The 16,804-nt window shown below is 53.6% G+C and overlaps 1 protein-coding gene across 1 annotated transcript in view; it reads right to left on the reverse strand.

The window, feature by feature from the left end:
* MYBPC2 (myosin binding protein C2) overlaps positions 1-14,549 on the reverse strand; it is a 24,540-nt gene extending 9,991 nt beyond the window's left edge. The window contains exons 1-15 of the mRNA XM_021681095.2: positions 14,443-14,549; positions 13,287-13,376; positions 12,661-12,747; positions 12,303-12,451; positions 11,768-11,885; positions 11,026-11,074; positions 10,785-10,844; positions 8,478-8,671; positions 8,093-8,225; positions 5,859-5,983; positions 5,675-5,780; positions 4,340-4,512; positions 2,325-2,490; positions 821-927; positions 441-470 (exon numbers count right to left, since the gene is read on the reverse strand). Coding sequence (XP_021536770.1) covers positions 441-470; positions 821-927; positions 2,325-2,490; positions 4,340-4,512; positions 5,675-5,780; positions 5,859-5,983; positions 8,093-8,225; positions 8,478-8,671; positions 10,785-10,844; positions 11,026-11,074; positions 11,768-11,885; positions 12,303-12,451; positions 12,661-12,747; positions 13,287-13,376; positions 14,443-14,461 — 1,606 coding nt within the window. The 5' untranslated portion in view covers positions 14,462-14,549. The remainder of the gene's footprint in view (positions 1-440; positions 471-820; positions 928-2,324; positions 2,491-4,339; positions 4,513-5,674; positions 5,781-5,858; positions 5,984-8,092; positions 8,226-8,477; positions 8,672-10,784; positions 10,845-11,025; positions 11,075-11,767; positions 11,886-12,302; positions 12,452-12,660; positions 12,748-13,286; positions 13,377-14,442) is intronic.
* Between the last annotated feature and the right edge of the window lie 2,255 nt (positions 14,550-16,804).

Raw genomic sequence — 16,804 nt, forward strand, 5'->3', positions numbered from 1 at the left:
CCCCCCTTCCTCCCTCAGACCCAGGAATCCAGGCCCAGTCTCTCCTCCCTCAGACCCAGGGGTCCAGGACCCCAGCCCCTCCTCTCTCAGACCCAGGAGTCCAGACCCTTAGCCCCCTCCTCCCTCAGATCTAGGAGTCCTGGCCCCTAGCCCCCTCCTCCCTCAGACCCAGGAGTCCAGACCCTCAGCCCCCTCCTCCCTCAGATCTAGGAGTCCTGGCCCCCAGCCCCCTTCCTCCCTCAGACCCAGGAATCCAGGCCCAGTCTCTCCTCCCTCAGACCCAGGGGTCCAGGACCCCAGCCCCTCCTCTCTCAGACCCAGGAATCCAGACCCTCAGCCCCCTCCTCCCTCAGATCTAGGAGTCCTGGCCCCCAGCCCCCTCCTCCCTCAGACCCAGGAGTCCAGACCCTCAGCTTACCACAGCAGCCCCTGGTCCTTACCTTGCTTGGGTACATACTCCACCTTGATTTCTGGAGGACAGAGAAGACAGCTCTGTTAGCTCTAAATCCAGTGGGCCGCTTATCCCACCCTCCCGCCGCAGAGGCTACAGGGAAGGTCTGGCATCACCTAGCAAGGGACCTAGGGGGCTGGGGATGGGTCCAGGCCCATGAGTGCCCTTCCTCCCAGGTGGACACACTTCAGAATATACAGTGCTCTCTCCCTCCATCTTCTCATCTGACACCTCCCATGAGATCAACAGACGCCTGCTGTCACCCCTAATACACATTAGGGAAACCTAATCCTGAAGGAGGGCATCTGGGCCCTGGGGTCTGGAAGGTGGGTGCTTTGGCTCCTGGGGAACACAGAGGGGCATCCTCACCCAGGAAGTTGAGCTTGGCCGAGAGGGACAGGGCATAGCCATCGGGCACGAATGTGTAGTCTCCCTCATCCTCAGGGCGGACGTCATCAATCACCAGCTTGTGGAACCTAAGGGGTTGGGGGGGGACAAGGCAGGGGTCAGGTGGGTCACCCTGAGGATCACCATGGAGAAACACCTTTTTTTTTTTTTTAAGTTTATTCATTTAAGTAATCTCTACCATCTCAATCTGGGCTCAAAGTCATAACCCAGAGATCGGGAGTCGCACACCTTTCCGAATGAGCCAGACAGCTGCCCGGAGAAACACCCTCTTCAATGCAATCTACGTCCCCATGCCCACCATTCTTTTTTTTTTTTAATTTGAGAGAGAGAGCACGAGCAGGGGTAGGGGCAGAGGGAAAGGGAGAAGCAGACTCCCCACTGAGTGTGGAGTCCGAGGCGGGGCTCGATCCCAGGACCCCGAGATCATGACCTGAGCCAAAGGCAGATGCCTTCCACAATGAGCCACCCAGGTGCCACCCCCCCCCCATGACCACCATTTTTATTCTGGGTTTTGAAACACTATCATCTGGGTTCAAATCTCAGCTTTGCCACTTATTAACTGTGTGACCTTGGGCAAGTTACCTAAGCTCCCTGTGCATTCAATTTCTTCATCTATAAAATAGATATCATGATAACAATCTACACCAGGGTTGTTGTAAAGCAAGTAAAAATCTCCCTGGCACATAATAAATGCCCTATAAGCGTTAGGATTCATTCTCAGAATTATCGACACCACCGGCAGGCAGAGTTCCTTACACAGAACCCAGAGAAAGCCTACATTCTGCCAAGAGCTATGGTCAGGAAATGCAATCACCACTGTGTTGGGGCACACGTGTGTTCGGGCACGCTGTTCTGGCATCACGGTGACTCTCCATATCCCACAGATTACCAGGTGCTTCTCTTACATTTCCCTGTGCTACCTGTTGAATTCCAGTCCCTTGTTTCTCCAGCTAGATGTCTCCCCCACTTTGTAGGAGACTGTTTGCAAATACGGCCACAGGTTCTCCCCTCCCTGTATCCATGCCCCTTGCGATAAGACCTTGCAGCCTGTGGCTTCCTTCGCCCAAGAGACTACAGCAGAGGTGACACGGAGACCATTCCCAGCCCAGGCCACAGAGGCCTTGTTTGCTTCTGCTCTCTCTCGGGATGTCTGCTTCTGCCCCGTGCATATGCCCGGATAAGATGCCACATGGACCAGAGCGGAGGCAGCCCAGGTGTCCTGGCCGAGGTCCTGACGGAGCCCCAGAAGACCAGCAGAGCAGACCTTCAGCTGACCACAGAGGCCTGAGAAAGGCCATCCTAGATCAGCCAGCCCCCAACCAACCCGCAGACTCATGATTAAATACATCCTTTTCCCCTTAAACCACTAAGTATAGGGATGGTTGTTCCATCAGTATAGCTAACTGATACACACGCCCCCCCCCCCTCGCCCCACCCCCAGCCACCTCCACAGTCTATTCCGCACCTCCCCACGTGGGAGATGGTGATCCTCTTGCTGGGCCGCACCTCGATCCCATTCTTGTACCACTTGCCTGTCACCTTCTCATCAGACACCTCGCACTTAAACACAGCCTGTTCCGAGGCCTTCACTGTCAGATCCGCAATGTCCTGCAGGACCTCCAGCTGTTTCTCTGGACAGGGAGAGAAGGATATGGGGCCATCACCACTCCAGTCAGCCCACAAATATTTGCAAGCACCTCTTCTGTGCCGAGCACTGTTCCAGGCACTGGGGATATAGCTATGAACAACCCAGAAACATCCACTGGCCTTGTGGAGCTCATATTCTAGTGCGGAGAGTGTCGGTGAACAGGGAAACACATAAGTGTATAAGAGGGAGTGATGGGGCCCGAAGACAGGGAAGAGTCCATGCGAGAATGCAGAAGAGTCCCCCAGGTAGCGGTAACAGCATGTGCAGAGGCCCTGTGGAGCAGAGCAGGCTTGGTGTGGGAAACAGCGAGGAGACCAGCGTGCAATGATCGAGGCAGACGTAGTAGGAGATGAGATGGGCAGGGGCAGATGGGGCCAGATCACAGACCTTGGGGACCCCACAGCAGACTCCAGTGAGGCAGGAATCACTAGAGAGTGTTGCGAAGACGGCTGGGATCTGACTTACTTTTTTTTTTTTTTTAACAAAATGATGCATTTACATGGTTTAAAAATAAAGGAAATGGGGGTGCCTGGGTGGCTCAGTCGGTTAGGCGTCTGCCTTCCGCTCAAGACATGGTTCCGGCATCCTGGGCTCGAGCCCTGCAAGCCTCTGTACTCAGCGGGGGTCTGCTTCTCCCTTTCCCACTCCCCCTGCTTGTGCTCTCTCTCTCTCAAATAAATAAATAAAATCTTTTTTAAAAAATAAAGGAAATGGATTTAGATGTAGAGGGGATATCTCGCACTTACCCACCTCCAATCCTCCCTTCTTCAAGGCCACTATCCATTTAGTCTATCACTATGAAAGCAAACAGGTATATATGTTTTCTCTCCTCCCTCCCTCCCTCCCTTCCTCTCCTCCCCTCCTTGCAAATTGTAACATATTTGCTTTTTCACCTAACAATACAGTATCTTGGAAATCCTTCCGTATCAGTACATTTCAGACTGTCCTTTTTTTATGGCTACATACGGACATACCATAATTGATTTGGCTCATAAATACCTTAGTTTGGGGTTTGTTTTTTATATTTAAGGAATTATAGACTCACAAGCGTTTGCAAAAGCAGTGCATGGAGTCCCCTGTGGCCTTCAGCCAGCTTCCCCTGGTAGAGAGGGTGACATCTTACGTAACAGGAAAGTGACCTGGGCCCTAGAGAGCAGGGTGTGCTCCGTTTCCACCATCTGACTTACATTTTACAAGGATCACTCTGGCCGGTGTGTGTGAGTGGGGGAGGGGGGCGGCCATGAAAACAGGGCACCCAGTGACCACTGCTGTCGTTCAGGCATGAGGGGTGGAGGCCTGGGGCAAGTGAGGGCAACAGAGGTGGGGAAGAGTGGTCAGATCCTGGATATCCTCTGAGCGGGATGTTGCCAGGACTCGCTGGTAAACTGAATGCAGGGTGGGAGGCCAAGAGAGGAGTCACGGACAGCTGCAAGATTTGAGGCCTAAGCAATTTTTTTTAAGGTTTTATTTATTAATTTGTCTGAGAGAGAGAGCCGGAGAGGGAGAAGCAGAGGGAGAGGGACAAGCAGACTCCGTGCTCAGCACAGAGCCTGACACGGGGCTCAATCCCAGGACCCCGAGATCATGACCTGAGCTGAAACCAAGAGTTGGACTTTAACCAACTGAGCCACCCAGGCACCCCTGAGCAATTTTTTAAAGTTTATTTATTTAATAAACTCTACCCCCAACTTGGGGCTCGAACCCACGACCCTCAGATCAAGTCACACATTCTTCCAGCTGAGCCAGCCAGGCACCCCAGGGCCTGAGCAATTTTGAGCTGTGAGGAGAAGCATGACCTAGTGTGACCCCTGCCCCACCTGGAGGCCCCGTACCTTCCACAATGAGCTCGGCCTCACACTGGCCTCCATTGGTCAAGACCTGGTAGTGACCCCTATCCTCCAGGGTCACGTCCGAGTAGATGAGAATGTGACGCTTCCCATCCTTTTTGAAGCGGTATTGAGCCTTGAAGGAATCCTCCCGTGTCATTTCCACACCATCTTTCATCCTAGGTGAAGGGCACATGAAGGGGAGAAGTGAGAGACCCGCATAGCCCTGGGTCTGGATATCAGAGGGTGAGGGCCAGAGAGATAGTCCTGAGCAGAGGTCAGGGCTCAGAAGGGTCCCAGGAGGGAGGAGAGATTCAGGTTGGCAGAAGCATCTTGAATAGATGGGTCACAGGTGGGATGGCGAGTCACAGGAAGTCACAGGCCACAGGGAGATGCTGCAAGGTCCCGGCTGGAGGTCAAGGGACACAAAAAGGTCATTGGGAGATGTCAGGGCATGGAGGGAGTCCTGGGTTCCCAGAGAGATGTCAAATATTGTGGCCTCTCTAAATGGTACTTCCCTGCCTGAGAAACTCCTCCCTTCCCACTTCTTTTCTACCTCCTCATCATTCAAATCTCAGCTCCATTGCCACTTCCTCCAGGAGGTCTTCCCTGACCTCCTGAGTCCCTTCTTCCTATTAAAAAGTGGTTGTAGCTTCAGTTAGTGCTCCTCTGAAACACCTGCCAAAATAGAACTTTTGTATTTATTCATGTGATGACGTGACTAACACATGTCTCTGTCTCCTACACATACACCCCAGAAGTTTACCAGATTATAAACTATAAGAGGGTGGGTGATATGTTGATATATTTTCTTCCCATTATATCTCCAATACATTGAAGAGTGCCATCATATAATAGGTACTCAATAAATATCTGTTGGATGGGTGAATAGATGTGGGGATGGATGAATGGATAAGGAGATGGGTGGGTGAGTGGGTGAGTGGATGGATGGATGGATGGATAGATGGATGAATGGTTGATTGGACAGATGAACCAATGGGATAGATGGGTGGATGGATGGGGTGATGGATGGGTTGATGAATACATGGATGGATACATGAGTGGACGGACCAAAGGATGGATGGTTAGTTGAATGGATGAGTAAATGAATCTGAAATAGCAGGGATCAGGAAAAGGACCTGGACGAAGAGGAGATGGGTAGAGGTCAGAAGTTCTAGAAAGAGGTCATGGGTGAAGGTCAGGATTTATAGAGAAAGGCTGAGGTCTCCTGGTGACTACTGGGTAAATTTCCAGAATCTCTAAGAGGGCTCATAAACATCAGAGCTGAGGCAAAGAAGCTGTGGGCACCTGTATGGAGCTCAGGGATCAAAAGTCACTTACCACATGACCTGGGCACCATCTTCTGACACCTCCACTGACATTTCTACCCGGTCACCCACAAACACCTGCTGGTCCTCAAGGGGTTTGACAATCAGGACTGGAGGTTCTGTGAGACATGGAGGGACAGGAGATCAGTAGTTTCAGGACCCGCTCCAGAGCCCCACTCCCCACATCTCAGCCTCACCTTTGACAAAGACCTCGGTGAAACACTTCTCATCTTTGACAGCAACCTCATAAGCAGCATCGTCCGCCAATGTGCACTTGTTGATGGTGAGAATTCGCTTCTTACCAACATTCTCAAACACGTGCCTGGTGCAAAAATCTTATCTCAGCCTAGAGCCTGGAGGAGATCCCAGCCCTGGGGTAGATCTGCCCACCAGTTCTCAGGGAAGTCACTCCCTCTCAGAGCCAAATTGTGTGGGAGGGGACAGATGGTCTAATTTCTAGTATTTAAGTAACCACAGCGGAAATCCTAACTGCCCCCCCATATCCATCCTTCCCTTCCATTTAGCAGTAGCGCATAGGTACCCACCTAGAGGACAACATTTCCCAGCCTCCTTTGCTGCTGGGATGGTACACCACTGAACTTGGGTCTATGGAATGTGAGTGGATTCAACATGCATAACTGCTAGGTCATTTTCACCTTTGAGTTGCTTGCTCTGGACTTCTCTCCTTCCCCCTTCCTGTCTGCCAGTCACAGATGTACCCATGACCCAGCTTCAATCTTGCAGATGAGGACAATGCCACAAGAAATGGTGCAGCCAAAAATGTGGAACCTGGGTCCCCAAACAATCTCTAGGAAGAGAGCCAACCTACCAGCCTCAATCAGTTAGAAATACATTTCTCTCTCACTTAAAGTAATGTAACCTAGGGACTCTGTTACAGCAACTTAACCTGTACCTTAACTAACTTAACTTTTTATTTTATCCAACATGCTCCTGATGAGAAACTTAGAAGACACAGCCAGGGTGCCTGGCTAGCTAAGTAGGAAGAGCATGCTGACGCTTGATCTTGGAGATCCTGAGTTAGAGTCCCACATTGCATGTAGAGATTACTTAAATAAATAAATAACTTTAAAAAAGCACACACACACAACCAAGAAAAAAATAATAAAGCTAGAACCCATCCAAGAGATAACTGTTGCAAACATTTTGGCCTCTGTCTTTCCAATCTTTTTATCTATACATACGTAGATTAACATTTTGTTAAGCAGAAATGGGAACCATGCTTCTTCCTGTTTGCTAATCTTGACCAGCTTCCCATATTATGTATTTTAGGATCTCTTTTTTAGTGACTACACATTAAAGATTCCTTTAGTAAGGAATCATACATTTTGGTTGTTTTCCATTTTTTGCTAAAATAGCAAATGCTTTAGTGAACATCCTTACAGCTAAATATGCACAACCATGATAATTCTCTTAGGATAAATCCCTCAGAAGTGCGCTTTCAGAGATTTAGCAAGTACCATTCCTGCCAGCAGCATTTGTGTACCCATTTTCCTATGTCGTCCCCAGCACTGGGTTTTATCATTTTGGAAAGTCTTTGCCCATTTGGAGAGCAGAAATACTATTATTTATTTGCATTATTATTATTGTTTTGCTGTTATTTGTAAGGTTGAATGTGTATTCCACAGCATATTGGCCATTTGGATTTCTTCTCAACCAAATTCCTATTTTCATTACCTTTGTCAATTTTTTAAAAGATTATTTATTTATTTATTTATTTATTTATTTTTATTTTTATTTTTTTTTTTATTTTTTTTTTTTTTTTTTATTTTTTTTTTTTTTAAAGATTTTATTTATTTATTTGAGAGAGAGACTGAGATAGAGAGAGCATGAGAGGGGGGAGGGTCAGAGGGAGAAGCAGACCCCCTGCCGAGCAGGGAGCCCGATGCGGGACTCGATCCCGGGACTCCAGGATCATGACCTGAGCCAAAGGCAGTCGCTTAACCGACTGAGCCACCCAGGCGCCCCTATTTATTTATTTTTAAAGACTTTATCAGAGAGAGAGAGCATGAGCAGGAGGAGGGGCAGAGGGAGAGGGAGAAGCAGACTTCCGGCTGAGCACGGAGCCCAACTCAGGGCTCGATCCCAGGACCCTGGGATCATGACCTGAGCCAAAGACAGACGCTTAACCATCTGAGCCACCCAGGTGCCCCTAAAGATTTTTTTAAGAGTAACCTCTACACCCAGTTTGGGGCTTGAACTCATGACCCCGACATCAAGAGTCACAAGCTTTGCCGACTGAGCCAGCCAGGCGCTGCTCCATTGTCAATTTTTTTTATTGAGGTATTTGCACTTTTCATATGGATGAGGGAGTGCTCTTTCTGGGTTAAGAGTGGTCAGCCTTATACCTGGGCCCTCTCTGGTACTCAGATCCCCCCCGCCCCCAGCCGAGGGACTGTCCCTCAACACGTACTTGCTACTTGGTTTGATCTCCTGGCCGTTCTTGTACCACTTAAGGGGAAGGTCTGGGTCACTGATTTCCACCACCAACTTGATCTTGTTGCCCCTGTCCACTTGGTAGGCTGGATCCAGCTTCTTCGTGAAGGCTGGAGATTGAGGGATGCAGGGGGCATGGAGCTGAGATGTTCTCACTGCCCTGGCCGCCCCCAGAGCTGCCACGTCTCCCTTCCCAGACCATGGGCTCTCCAAGGTCAATGTCAGGAAGCCTCCCATGACAACAGGGCTCTATTACTCCTTAGGTTGGGACCTTCAAGAGATAGGTCCAGGATGCAAACATCCAATATCCATGACGATGGGATCCCCCAGCAGGGCCCACCTCCCCTCAGAACCGTGCTGACCTGCACTCTTCTTGACCTCGACCTTGGCCTTCTTGAGCCGCTTCAGCATGCCCCGGAGGTCAGTGATGCCATACTGGAAGGCGATCTTCTCATACTCGCTCTTCTTTGCCCCTTTCAGGAGCTCCCAAATTTCAGGGGGGATGCCTAGGTCATCATCATCTTTCTTCTTTTTCTTCTCCTCCTCAACCACTTCCCTGAGGGCAGGAAGAGCGGGCAGGGGCCGCGGGGGGGGGGGGGGGGGGGGGGGGGGGGGGGGGGGGCGGTGGAGGGGCAGTTAGGATTAGAAGGTGAAGTGCTCCCTCCACCGTCACCCACTTGCTGTGCCGCTTTCTCTTTCTGGGCCTGGTGCCCCTTTCCTCTCTGCCTGGGCCATGGCCTCAGCCTCCTCCCTGACCTCCTAGCCTCCATCCTGCCTCTTCCCCTCCAGCCTGTTCCCCACATGGCCCCAGGAGGGTATTCCTAACTTCCACATCAGATGCCACCCTTTCCTTGTTCAAAATTCTTCCATGGGTCCCCCACTGCCATCAGGAGGAAGCCCCAGCAGTTCAGCTGATAGTCATGACCCCACCCACCATGTTATCACCACCCCCACAACCACCCAAGCATGTTACTTGCCTTTCCTGAATCCTCCAGGCCCCTCCTGCCTCCCAGCCTTTGCACAAAATGTTTCCCTGCCCAGATGACCTCTCCCTACTTTCCCTTCCTGTTGGACTCCTCTTCAGAACTAGTGCCAAAGCTCCCTCCTCTGTGGGTCACTCCTGGTCTTCCCAGGCAATGAATTGCCTTCCCTCTGGGTTCTCACAAGGCCCCTGGGGGACCCTCTCTCTGATAACACTAAACAGTCTTGGTCTCTTTCTATGTCCTGCTGGACCAGACCCATCTCCCCAAACCAATCCATGACTCAATGTCAGGATTGATCTCAGCCCATGGCCTGGCAGACAGGAGGCTTCAGAAGATGTTTGCTGAGTGAGAAAGTAAGTAGATCTCTAGAAAGAAGAAAGGAAGGAAAGGAAGGGAACAAAGAAAGGAGAGATGAGTGGGGAAACAGGGGACATATTAATATTTGGAATGATGTACAGAGCATTGGGTTGGAAATTAATACAGACATGGGTCAAGGCTTGATGGATGGCTAAGGTGATGGATGTGTGGGTCCATGGATGGGTGGGTAGGTGGAGGATGGGTGGCATGGAGATAGGTGAATGGGTAGATGGAGGATAACTGGATGAGTGGATGGACTGATGAGTTGGCGGCAAATGGTTGGGTAGGCAATTGATTGGATATGTTGAGGGGAGATGGCCGGGCAGGTGGTTGTCTGGGTAAAGACAAAGAGATGAATCTATCAGTAATGGGATTGTTGTAGATTTGGTTAGGGGGATAGATGAATGAGTAGAGGAATGGATGGGTAGACCAGCAGATAATGAATAACCAAGAGAACAGACCAGCCTCATGTTGAACACTATAAAACTGCCAATATCCAATCATTTTTACCTAAAGAACAGCAATTTCATATAGATCAATCAAAGAGAGAGCTATCTGGTTGGATGGGTGTGTCACTAAAGAGTGAAGAGTTGATCAAGGAATGCCTGGCTCAGTAGGCACGTGGGATAATGGATTCAGTTGGGAGAGAGATGCAGGTGCAGACAGATACACAGGTGGGAAGAAAGATGGATGATAGACAAGATGGGTGATGGAAAGGTGGATAGATGGTGCCTCCATAGGCAGGAAATGGGATTATGGGGTGGGTGGGTGACGGATGAATGGATGGGTTCCTGAATGGGTGGCTGAGTGTAATGGCAGACGAGTGGAGGGACAGGTGGGAAGATGGCGGGTAGATGAATGGATATGTGGGCAGATGAATGGGCAAATGGGCAGGTAGGTGAATGGTTAGATTAGTCAATGGATACATAGGTAGCTGGTTGGATGGATGGATGAGATTGGTGAGTGGATGGGTGGACCCTCCCCCGTCCCCCAGAATGGATAGATGGGTATTTGGCTGGGTGAACAGGGGGATGTGCAAGTGAATCAGAGCCTAAGTGAACAGGAAAAATGGCTGTGAGGTTGATGGATTGAAGGATCGGTAGGTAGGTAAACTGGCCGGCAGATGGTTGAGTGGGTGCGGTTGTAGGTAAAGGTGTAGGTAAATGGTGGCTAGGTGGATGGACAGATGGCCAGGTGGGTGGGGAATGGGTAGACGCAGGTTGTAGAGGGGGAAACGGGGAGTCCAGAGCTGGCAGTGGAGCCTCACCCACCATCCTTCTCCTCTTTGAGTCCCATCTCCCCTCTCTAGGCCAGGTGGGGTAGGCTTACCTCTTCTTCAACAGGCCACTGAAATCCAGCTCACCCGCATCTTCTGACTTCCCTTCACCCCTGTGGCCATTGAGAGGGTGTGTGAACCCCACAGAGGTCCTGTGCCCTCAGGACCTCAGTGTCTCCCCACTCCTCCCTTCTCCCACAGCTCCCCCGCCCAGGGGAGACACTCCCATAGTCCTTGGCACCGGCAGACACCAGCAGCCCCCTCCACCTCTTCCCAGGCTCCAGGATCACTTACGAACGCTTGAAGCTTTCTAGACCCTGCCCAAAGGCATCCTGACGGGGCACTGAGGAGAGGAGATGATGGGACAGAAGGTGAGCTGGAGGCAAGGCCTGATCTAAGACCAAGAGTGCCCCTCCAGGCCTGCACAAGCTCCACCCAGGCCCCCTGTCTTGGATCAGCACACCCTGTCACTTGGACGTGGATACCTGCTGCCCTCGCTGCCACACCACTCCCAAGTAGCCTGTCCCGCCTCACACTTGGGCCAGCATGCTCTTCTGCCCAGGCATGGGCAACCGCCTTCCCTGTGTCCTCCATATTTAAGCCCCACACATCCCAGGCTGTAGACCCCAGAGCCTGTACACCTTCAGGGGTCCACACATATTCCCCAAATCTGCAATAGCCTCCCACTAAGCTTGTGCACCCTCACCCTAAACCTGGACACCCTCGCTTCCCAAGCCTTTATGGCTACCTTCTCAAGCCTGTGCACCGTGACCCTGGGATCTACTTAACTCACCTTCTCAGCCTTCAAGTGGGCACCAAAAACTCTGCTCCCTCTCACCCCCAAGTCCACACCTCCTCATGGTCTAAGCCCATGGACTATTTTCCCAGTTTTGAATGCCTTGACCCCTGCATCTACTCCCTCCTCCCCAATCTCACCCCCACATCTGTATGCTCTCCTACACCAGACTGAAACATCTGCCCCAGCCCTGCCCGCCCACAACCCTTTGCTCCCCACCCCCCACCCCCTCCAGCGCACCCTCCACATCGATGTTGAAGGCACAGCTGTCGCAGAAGTCCTTGGCTTTGACCTCAAGGCGGTAACTCCCGCGGTCCCCCAGGACCACCTTCCCAATGTGCAGCTCCACGGTGTACACCTGGGGGCCGGGGCCAGGGGTGTGGGTGCAGGTGACTGCTCCCCAGCACCACCCCACACCCCCCAGAGCCCACCTCACATCTCCCTCTCTGGGTCCTCACCCTGATTCCACTGGAGAAGCCAGCTGTCTCTTCCCATGACTGGACAACCCTTACCCCTGGGGGGCCCCCATCCCTGACCCCTGAGACCTTTCTGGGAATGCACACACCGGTCAAGTGCACCCTGCCCTAACCCAAACATTCTCCCAGCCTGTCCCCACAATCTCCGCCAAGCAGCCCCGCACAGCCTCTCTCCCTAGAGGTCCTGTTTTCCATCTACAGGGGCTCCAGGCCTCAGGCAACAGGCCTTCTGAGAATTGGGGGCTGCACAACTTCCATCCCCAGCCCACATGCCCTTAGTGTCCCCACGGGGTCCTCACATTGCTGGCCGAGTCGTGGGACTCCTTGAAAGAGAATCGGGCCCCGCTCTTGCTGCCCAGCTCCAGCCACTTCCCCTTGAACCACTTGACGGTGGGTTTCCCTGGGAGCTCCTTCCCGTTCACCTTGGCCAAGATCACCACGTCTTTTCCTGGATGGGGGGTGGGGGATGGGAGGGAGTGGCCAGACAAGAACCATGAGACTCTACAGAGAGGACTGTGAGCTTCTCCTCCCTCAGACTCAGGAGCCCTGGTCCCCAGCCCCCTCCTCCATCTGACCCGGGAGTCCAGACCCCCAGCCCCTCCTCCCTCAGGCCCAGGAGTCCTGGTCCCCAACCCCTCCTCCCTCATCCCCCCTCACCATTCTCCACCGACACAGAGTCTGGCTTCTTCAGGAAAATGCCAGTGGGCTCCTCAGCAGTGGGAGACTGGTCCTCAGGTGGGGCTTCTGCTCAGGAGACAGGATTAGGGGATCTGAGGCAGGCTGGGGAAGGGGCAGCAGGCCACTTAAGGAGTGGGGCTTAGAGCCTGTGAGGGTCCCTCTGCTCAAATGCCAAAGCATGGAGCAAAGTGGCTTCTCCTGACTTGGGAAATACCATGTGTCACCCAGGTGGCTGCATGACCTTGGCCAGTCTCCCCCACCCCTTTGGGCCTCAGTTTCCCCATTTGTGAACTGGAGGGAGGTGGACTGGATGGTTTGAATGCAGCTTTGGGGTAGGAGAGGTGTGGCGATAGATTGTGGCATTCAGAGCTGGGCAGAACTCGGAGATGAATCAGCCAGTTGCCAGGGGGCTTGAGGGCCAGGCTGAGGGGCTGGGCTCTAACCTGGAGGCACTGGGGAGCCATGGAGGATTGTGAGCAGGGGAAGGATGGATTAGCTCTGGAGGTAGGACTAAAGGAGAGAAAGCAGGGTGGGTGCAGAGAGGCAAGGGGAGCCTGGAGGATGAAGAGCCAGGTTCTGCAGATCCCACAGGAACACTGTCTCACCTTTGGGGGCCTCTACAGGAGCCTCCTCAGGGGGGGCTTCCTTGGGAGCTGGTTTGGCAGCCTCTTTGCCTTTGGGGGCCTTTTTGGCTACTGCGAGGTAAAAGATGTTCTCAGTTGAGCAAGTGCTCAGTGCTCTCCTCTTCCAAAACCCAGGAGTCCAGGCCCGCCCCCTCCTCCCTCAGATCCAGAAGTCCTGCCCCTTCATGTGTAAATTTATCTGTAATCCTGAGAGTCTGAGCTATTGGGTTTCCCCTTGCCCCAGGCAAGTCATGTCCCATCCACTCAGGCCACCAGGCCCTGACCTTTTGGGTCCTGGGGGTATAATTAGCTCTTTCCCTGGGCTGGAAACCGGACACCTTGTGCTGACCATAGCATCTTTCACCTGCCCTGCCTACTGGCTCCTGGCCCACCAGCACCCCAGCTGCAGTGAGGGCCTGGACCCCCACTCCACAGCCTGGTTGGCCTGATGCCAGCAGTCTGGACACCCCAGGAGGAGGGTCCCTCCCAGGGACTTGCATCTCTTCTGTTCAATTCTTCAGAGGGAGAAAGCAGCACCCCCATGTCCCATTCAAAGAAGAGCATCAAACGGCACATAAAGGGTCACATAAAGGGCCCCTATATGGAGAGGGCCCCCTAATTCCTTCGTGAGGAAGCCCAGATTCCTATAGAATTCCTTATACAGACAAGAGCTCTCCTCACCACAGAGACAGGACCCCCTAATCTCTATACACACAAGGACTCCACTCCCCTACAGAGAAAGGACTCAGTCCTCACTCAGAGAAGTGTCCCGCTCCCTATGAAGAGGACTCCATCCCCAAAGGTAGAGGACCCCAATCACCATGCAAAGACTCCCCGGTCTACGTACACAGCACTCCCATCCCTATGGAGAAAAAGGACTCAAATTCAGAGAATCTTCATCTGCACCCAGAGATGGGCCCCCCCAAATCCCTACAGAGAAAGGAACACCCTCACTGCACAGGGAAGGAGACCCACCCACCCAACACAGATATGGGACCCCCCCACCCCACACAAGGAAGGGAACCCCTCCCCACATGGAGAACACATCCCATTCTCCCAAACCTACAGAGGAGCCCTTAGCCCCCATTCAGAAAAGGGGAGCTCCTCTCCCCCCAGGGAGGGCAGTCCTGAAAGCCACCTGGTTCTGCCTCAGGCATGGCAGCAGACCTCCTCTCGCTCCTCGCTCCTCGCTCCTCGGAGGCAGCTTGTCCCTCAGGGCCCTAGGGAGGACAGGTGGGCCCCCAGAGGGAGCCCTTTAAGGAGTCCAGAGACTCCCAGGAGGCTGTGGGAGGCATCAGACTTGCCTCCCCGCCCTCCCTGGCTGCCCCACATTCCCGGGGCGAGTTCTGAAGGGTGAGAAATAACATCTGGACCAGGAGAGATGGCTGAATGCCAGGTCCCTGGGGAGAAGTGGCCTGGGGTTCAGACACCCGGGTCCCAGGAAGGGCGTGCTGGAGGCGAGGACTCCCGCTGAGGGAGGAGGGCCTGGACTTCTGGGTCTGGGGCTCAGATTCTTGGGTCCAGGAAAATGGAGAAGGATGAGGGCCTGGACTCCTAACTCCTAGGAGGCGGGAGAGGAAGGGGCTGGGGTCTAAAATGGGTGAGGGCTCCGAGCCAGAACTCTGCCGTAGGGGCAAAAGGGGAAGACGGTCTAGAAAGCCATTCTTAGTATCTGCAAGTCAGGAGTTTTCGGGAAACCGGAGCTGGGAGGGAGGGTCTGGTTTCCCAGCGTAGGCAGGACGGCTGCGGGGGTGGGGGGAGGTCTCTGTGCCAGCAGGAGGGGCACTGAGGCTCGGGGACTCTCGAGTCCCGCCCCTGGGCGAGAGCACATCCGAAGGCCTGCGGCCCCTGCCACCTGGAACCCCGGATTGGCCGCTGCCCCTCCTGGGACCGAGCCGGCCGGCTCCCCGCGACGGTTCCCGGAGCGGGCGCGGCGGGCACCGGACGCGGGGGAGGGAGCGAGTGCCCCCAGAGGGGCGGGTGGGGAGACCGGGAAGGCCCTGGAGGGCTGCCCGGACGTTGGCGCCCTTCCCAGCAGGGGGACCTGTGGCTTTCAGGATGGGGGTGGTGGTGGCTGGACGCCGGATGGGGGGAGGTGAAGGAGGCCAGAAGGGGGGGATTGGGGGAAGAGAGGGGTCTTTGAGGGGCAGTAGGTGTTATGGGGAGGAAGGCGAGGTGAGTGTGAGAGGGAGAAGGGTGTGGGGGCGTGGGGTTAAGGCGGAGGACGGGAGAGGAAGCAACTGCGGCTGAGGGAGCAGGTTTGAGTGAAGACAAGTCCCTCCCGATTTTCTTCCTGTCCGTCTGCCCCCTCACCCGCTTTTCCAAAACCCCCTGCGAGCCGGAAACTGCCCCGCCTCCCGGGAGCGTCGAGCCAACCCGGCGGCAGCCTCTCCGTGACGTCACAAGTTGCCAGGCAGACTGCCACACCGTTCCCGCGGGCCCAGTTCTGAGGTGTAGCGGCGGGAGCCGGAGGGCTGCGCTGCCACCAGGAGCCTCCCGCCCGGCCTGCCCGCCCGAGTGCTGTATCCAGGAAGAGGGGGGAAGACGTACAGAGAAGGAGGACAGAAATGCAGAAGGGGGGACAGAGACCTTGACGGAAAGGGAAGCAGGGAGACGGTGGGGAAGAGAGGGAGGGCGCCTGGCTGGCTCAGCCTGGAAGAACAGGCGACTCCTGATCTCGGGGTTGAGAGCTGGAACCCCATGTTAGGTGTAGAGATTGCTTAAAAATAAAAAATCTTGGGGCGCCTGGGTGGCTCAGTCGTTGAGCATCTGCCTTCGGCTCGGGTCATGATCCCAGAGTCCTGGGATCGAGCCCCGCATCGGGCTCCTTGCTCTGCGGGAAGCCTGCTTCTCCCTCTCCCACCCCCCTGCTTGTGTTCCTCTCTCACTGTGTCTCTCTCTGTCAATAAATAAATAAAATCTTTTCAAAAAAAATAATAAAAAATCTTTATAAAAAAGAGAGAGAGAGAGAAATTGAACCGAACCAGCAATGCCTGCATCTGAAGCCCTTTACCGCGGCCTTCAAAGCTCAAAGGTGAGGCTCTTAGGCCTCTTCCATCTCCTGTCTTGTGGTGCGCGTCGCAGCCGCGCAGTATCTCTGAAGGTCAGCAGGCCTGGGCCGACAGACAGCATTGCCGTCCCTAACAAAGGGTCCTAGGAAGTCTGTCTACCTTGATTTATTTTGTTTTATTTTATTTTGTTTTATTTTATTTTATTCCACACTTGGGGTGATGAAGATAGTTTTTGCAAAAGGTACCTCATTTGCAAGAGGAGGCCCTGGGGACATTTTGTCCCTGGCACTCTCTTCCCACCCTGCCCCCATTCCAGGGTGAGGGTGTGTGTGCTGTCCTTTGGAGGGCAGGTCCCAGCCTGGGCTCTGCTACCAGCAGCAAGGACCTCTTCCCTCTCTGGGTCCTTGAAGCTCCTTCCTTGTCCTCCTCCTCCTGGACGTCAATGAATGGGTGGTGGGCTAGATTTCCAGAAGATGTATCAAAGGCTCA

The sequence above is a fragment of the Neomonachus schauinslandi genome, chromosome 16 (genome assembly GCF_002201575.2).
Source record: "Neomonachus schauinslandi chromosome 16, ASM220157v2, whole genome shotgun sequence".
NCBI lineage: Eukaryota > Metazoa > Chordata > Mammalia > Carnivora > Phocidae > Neomonachus > Neomonachus schauinslandi.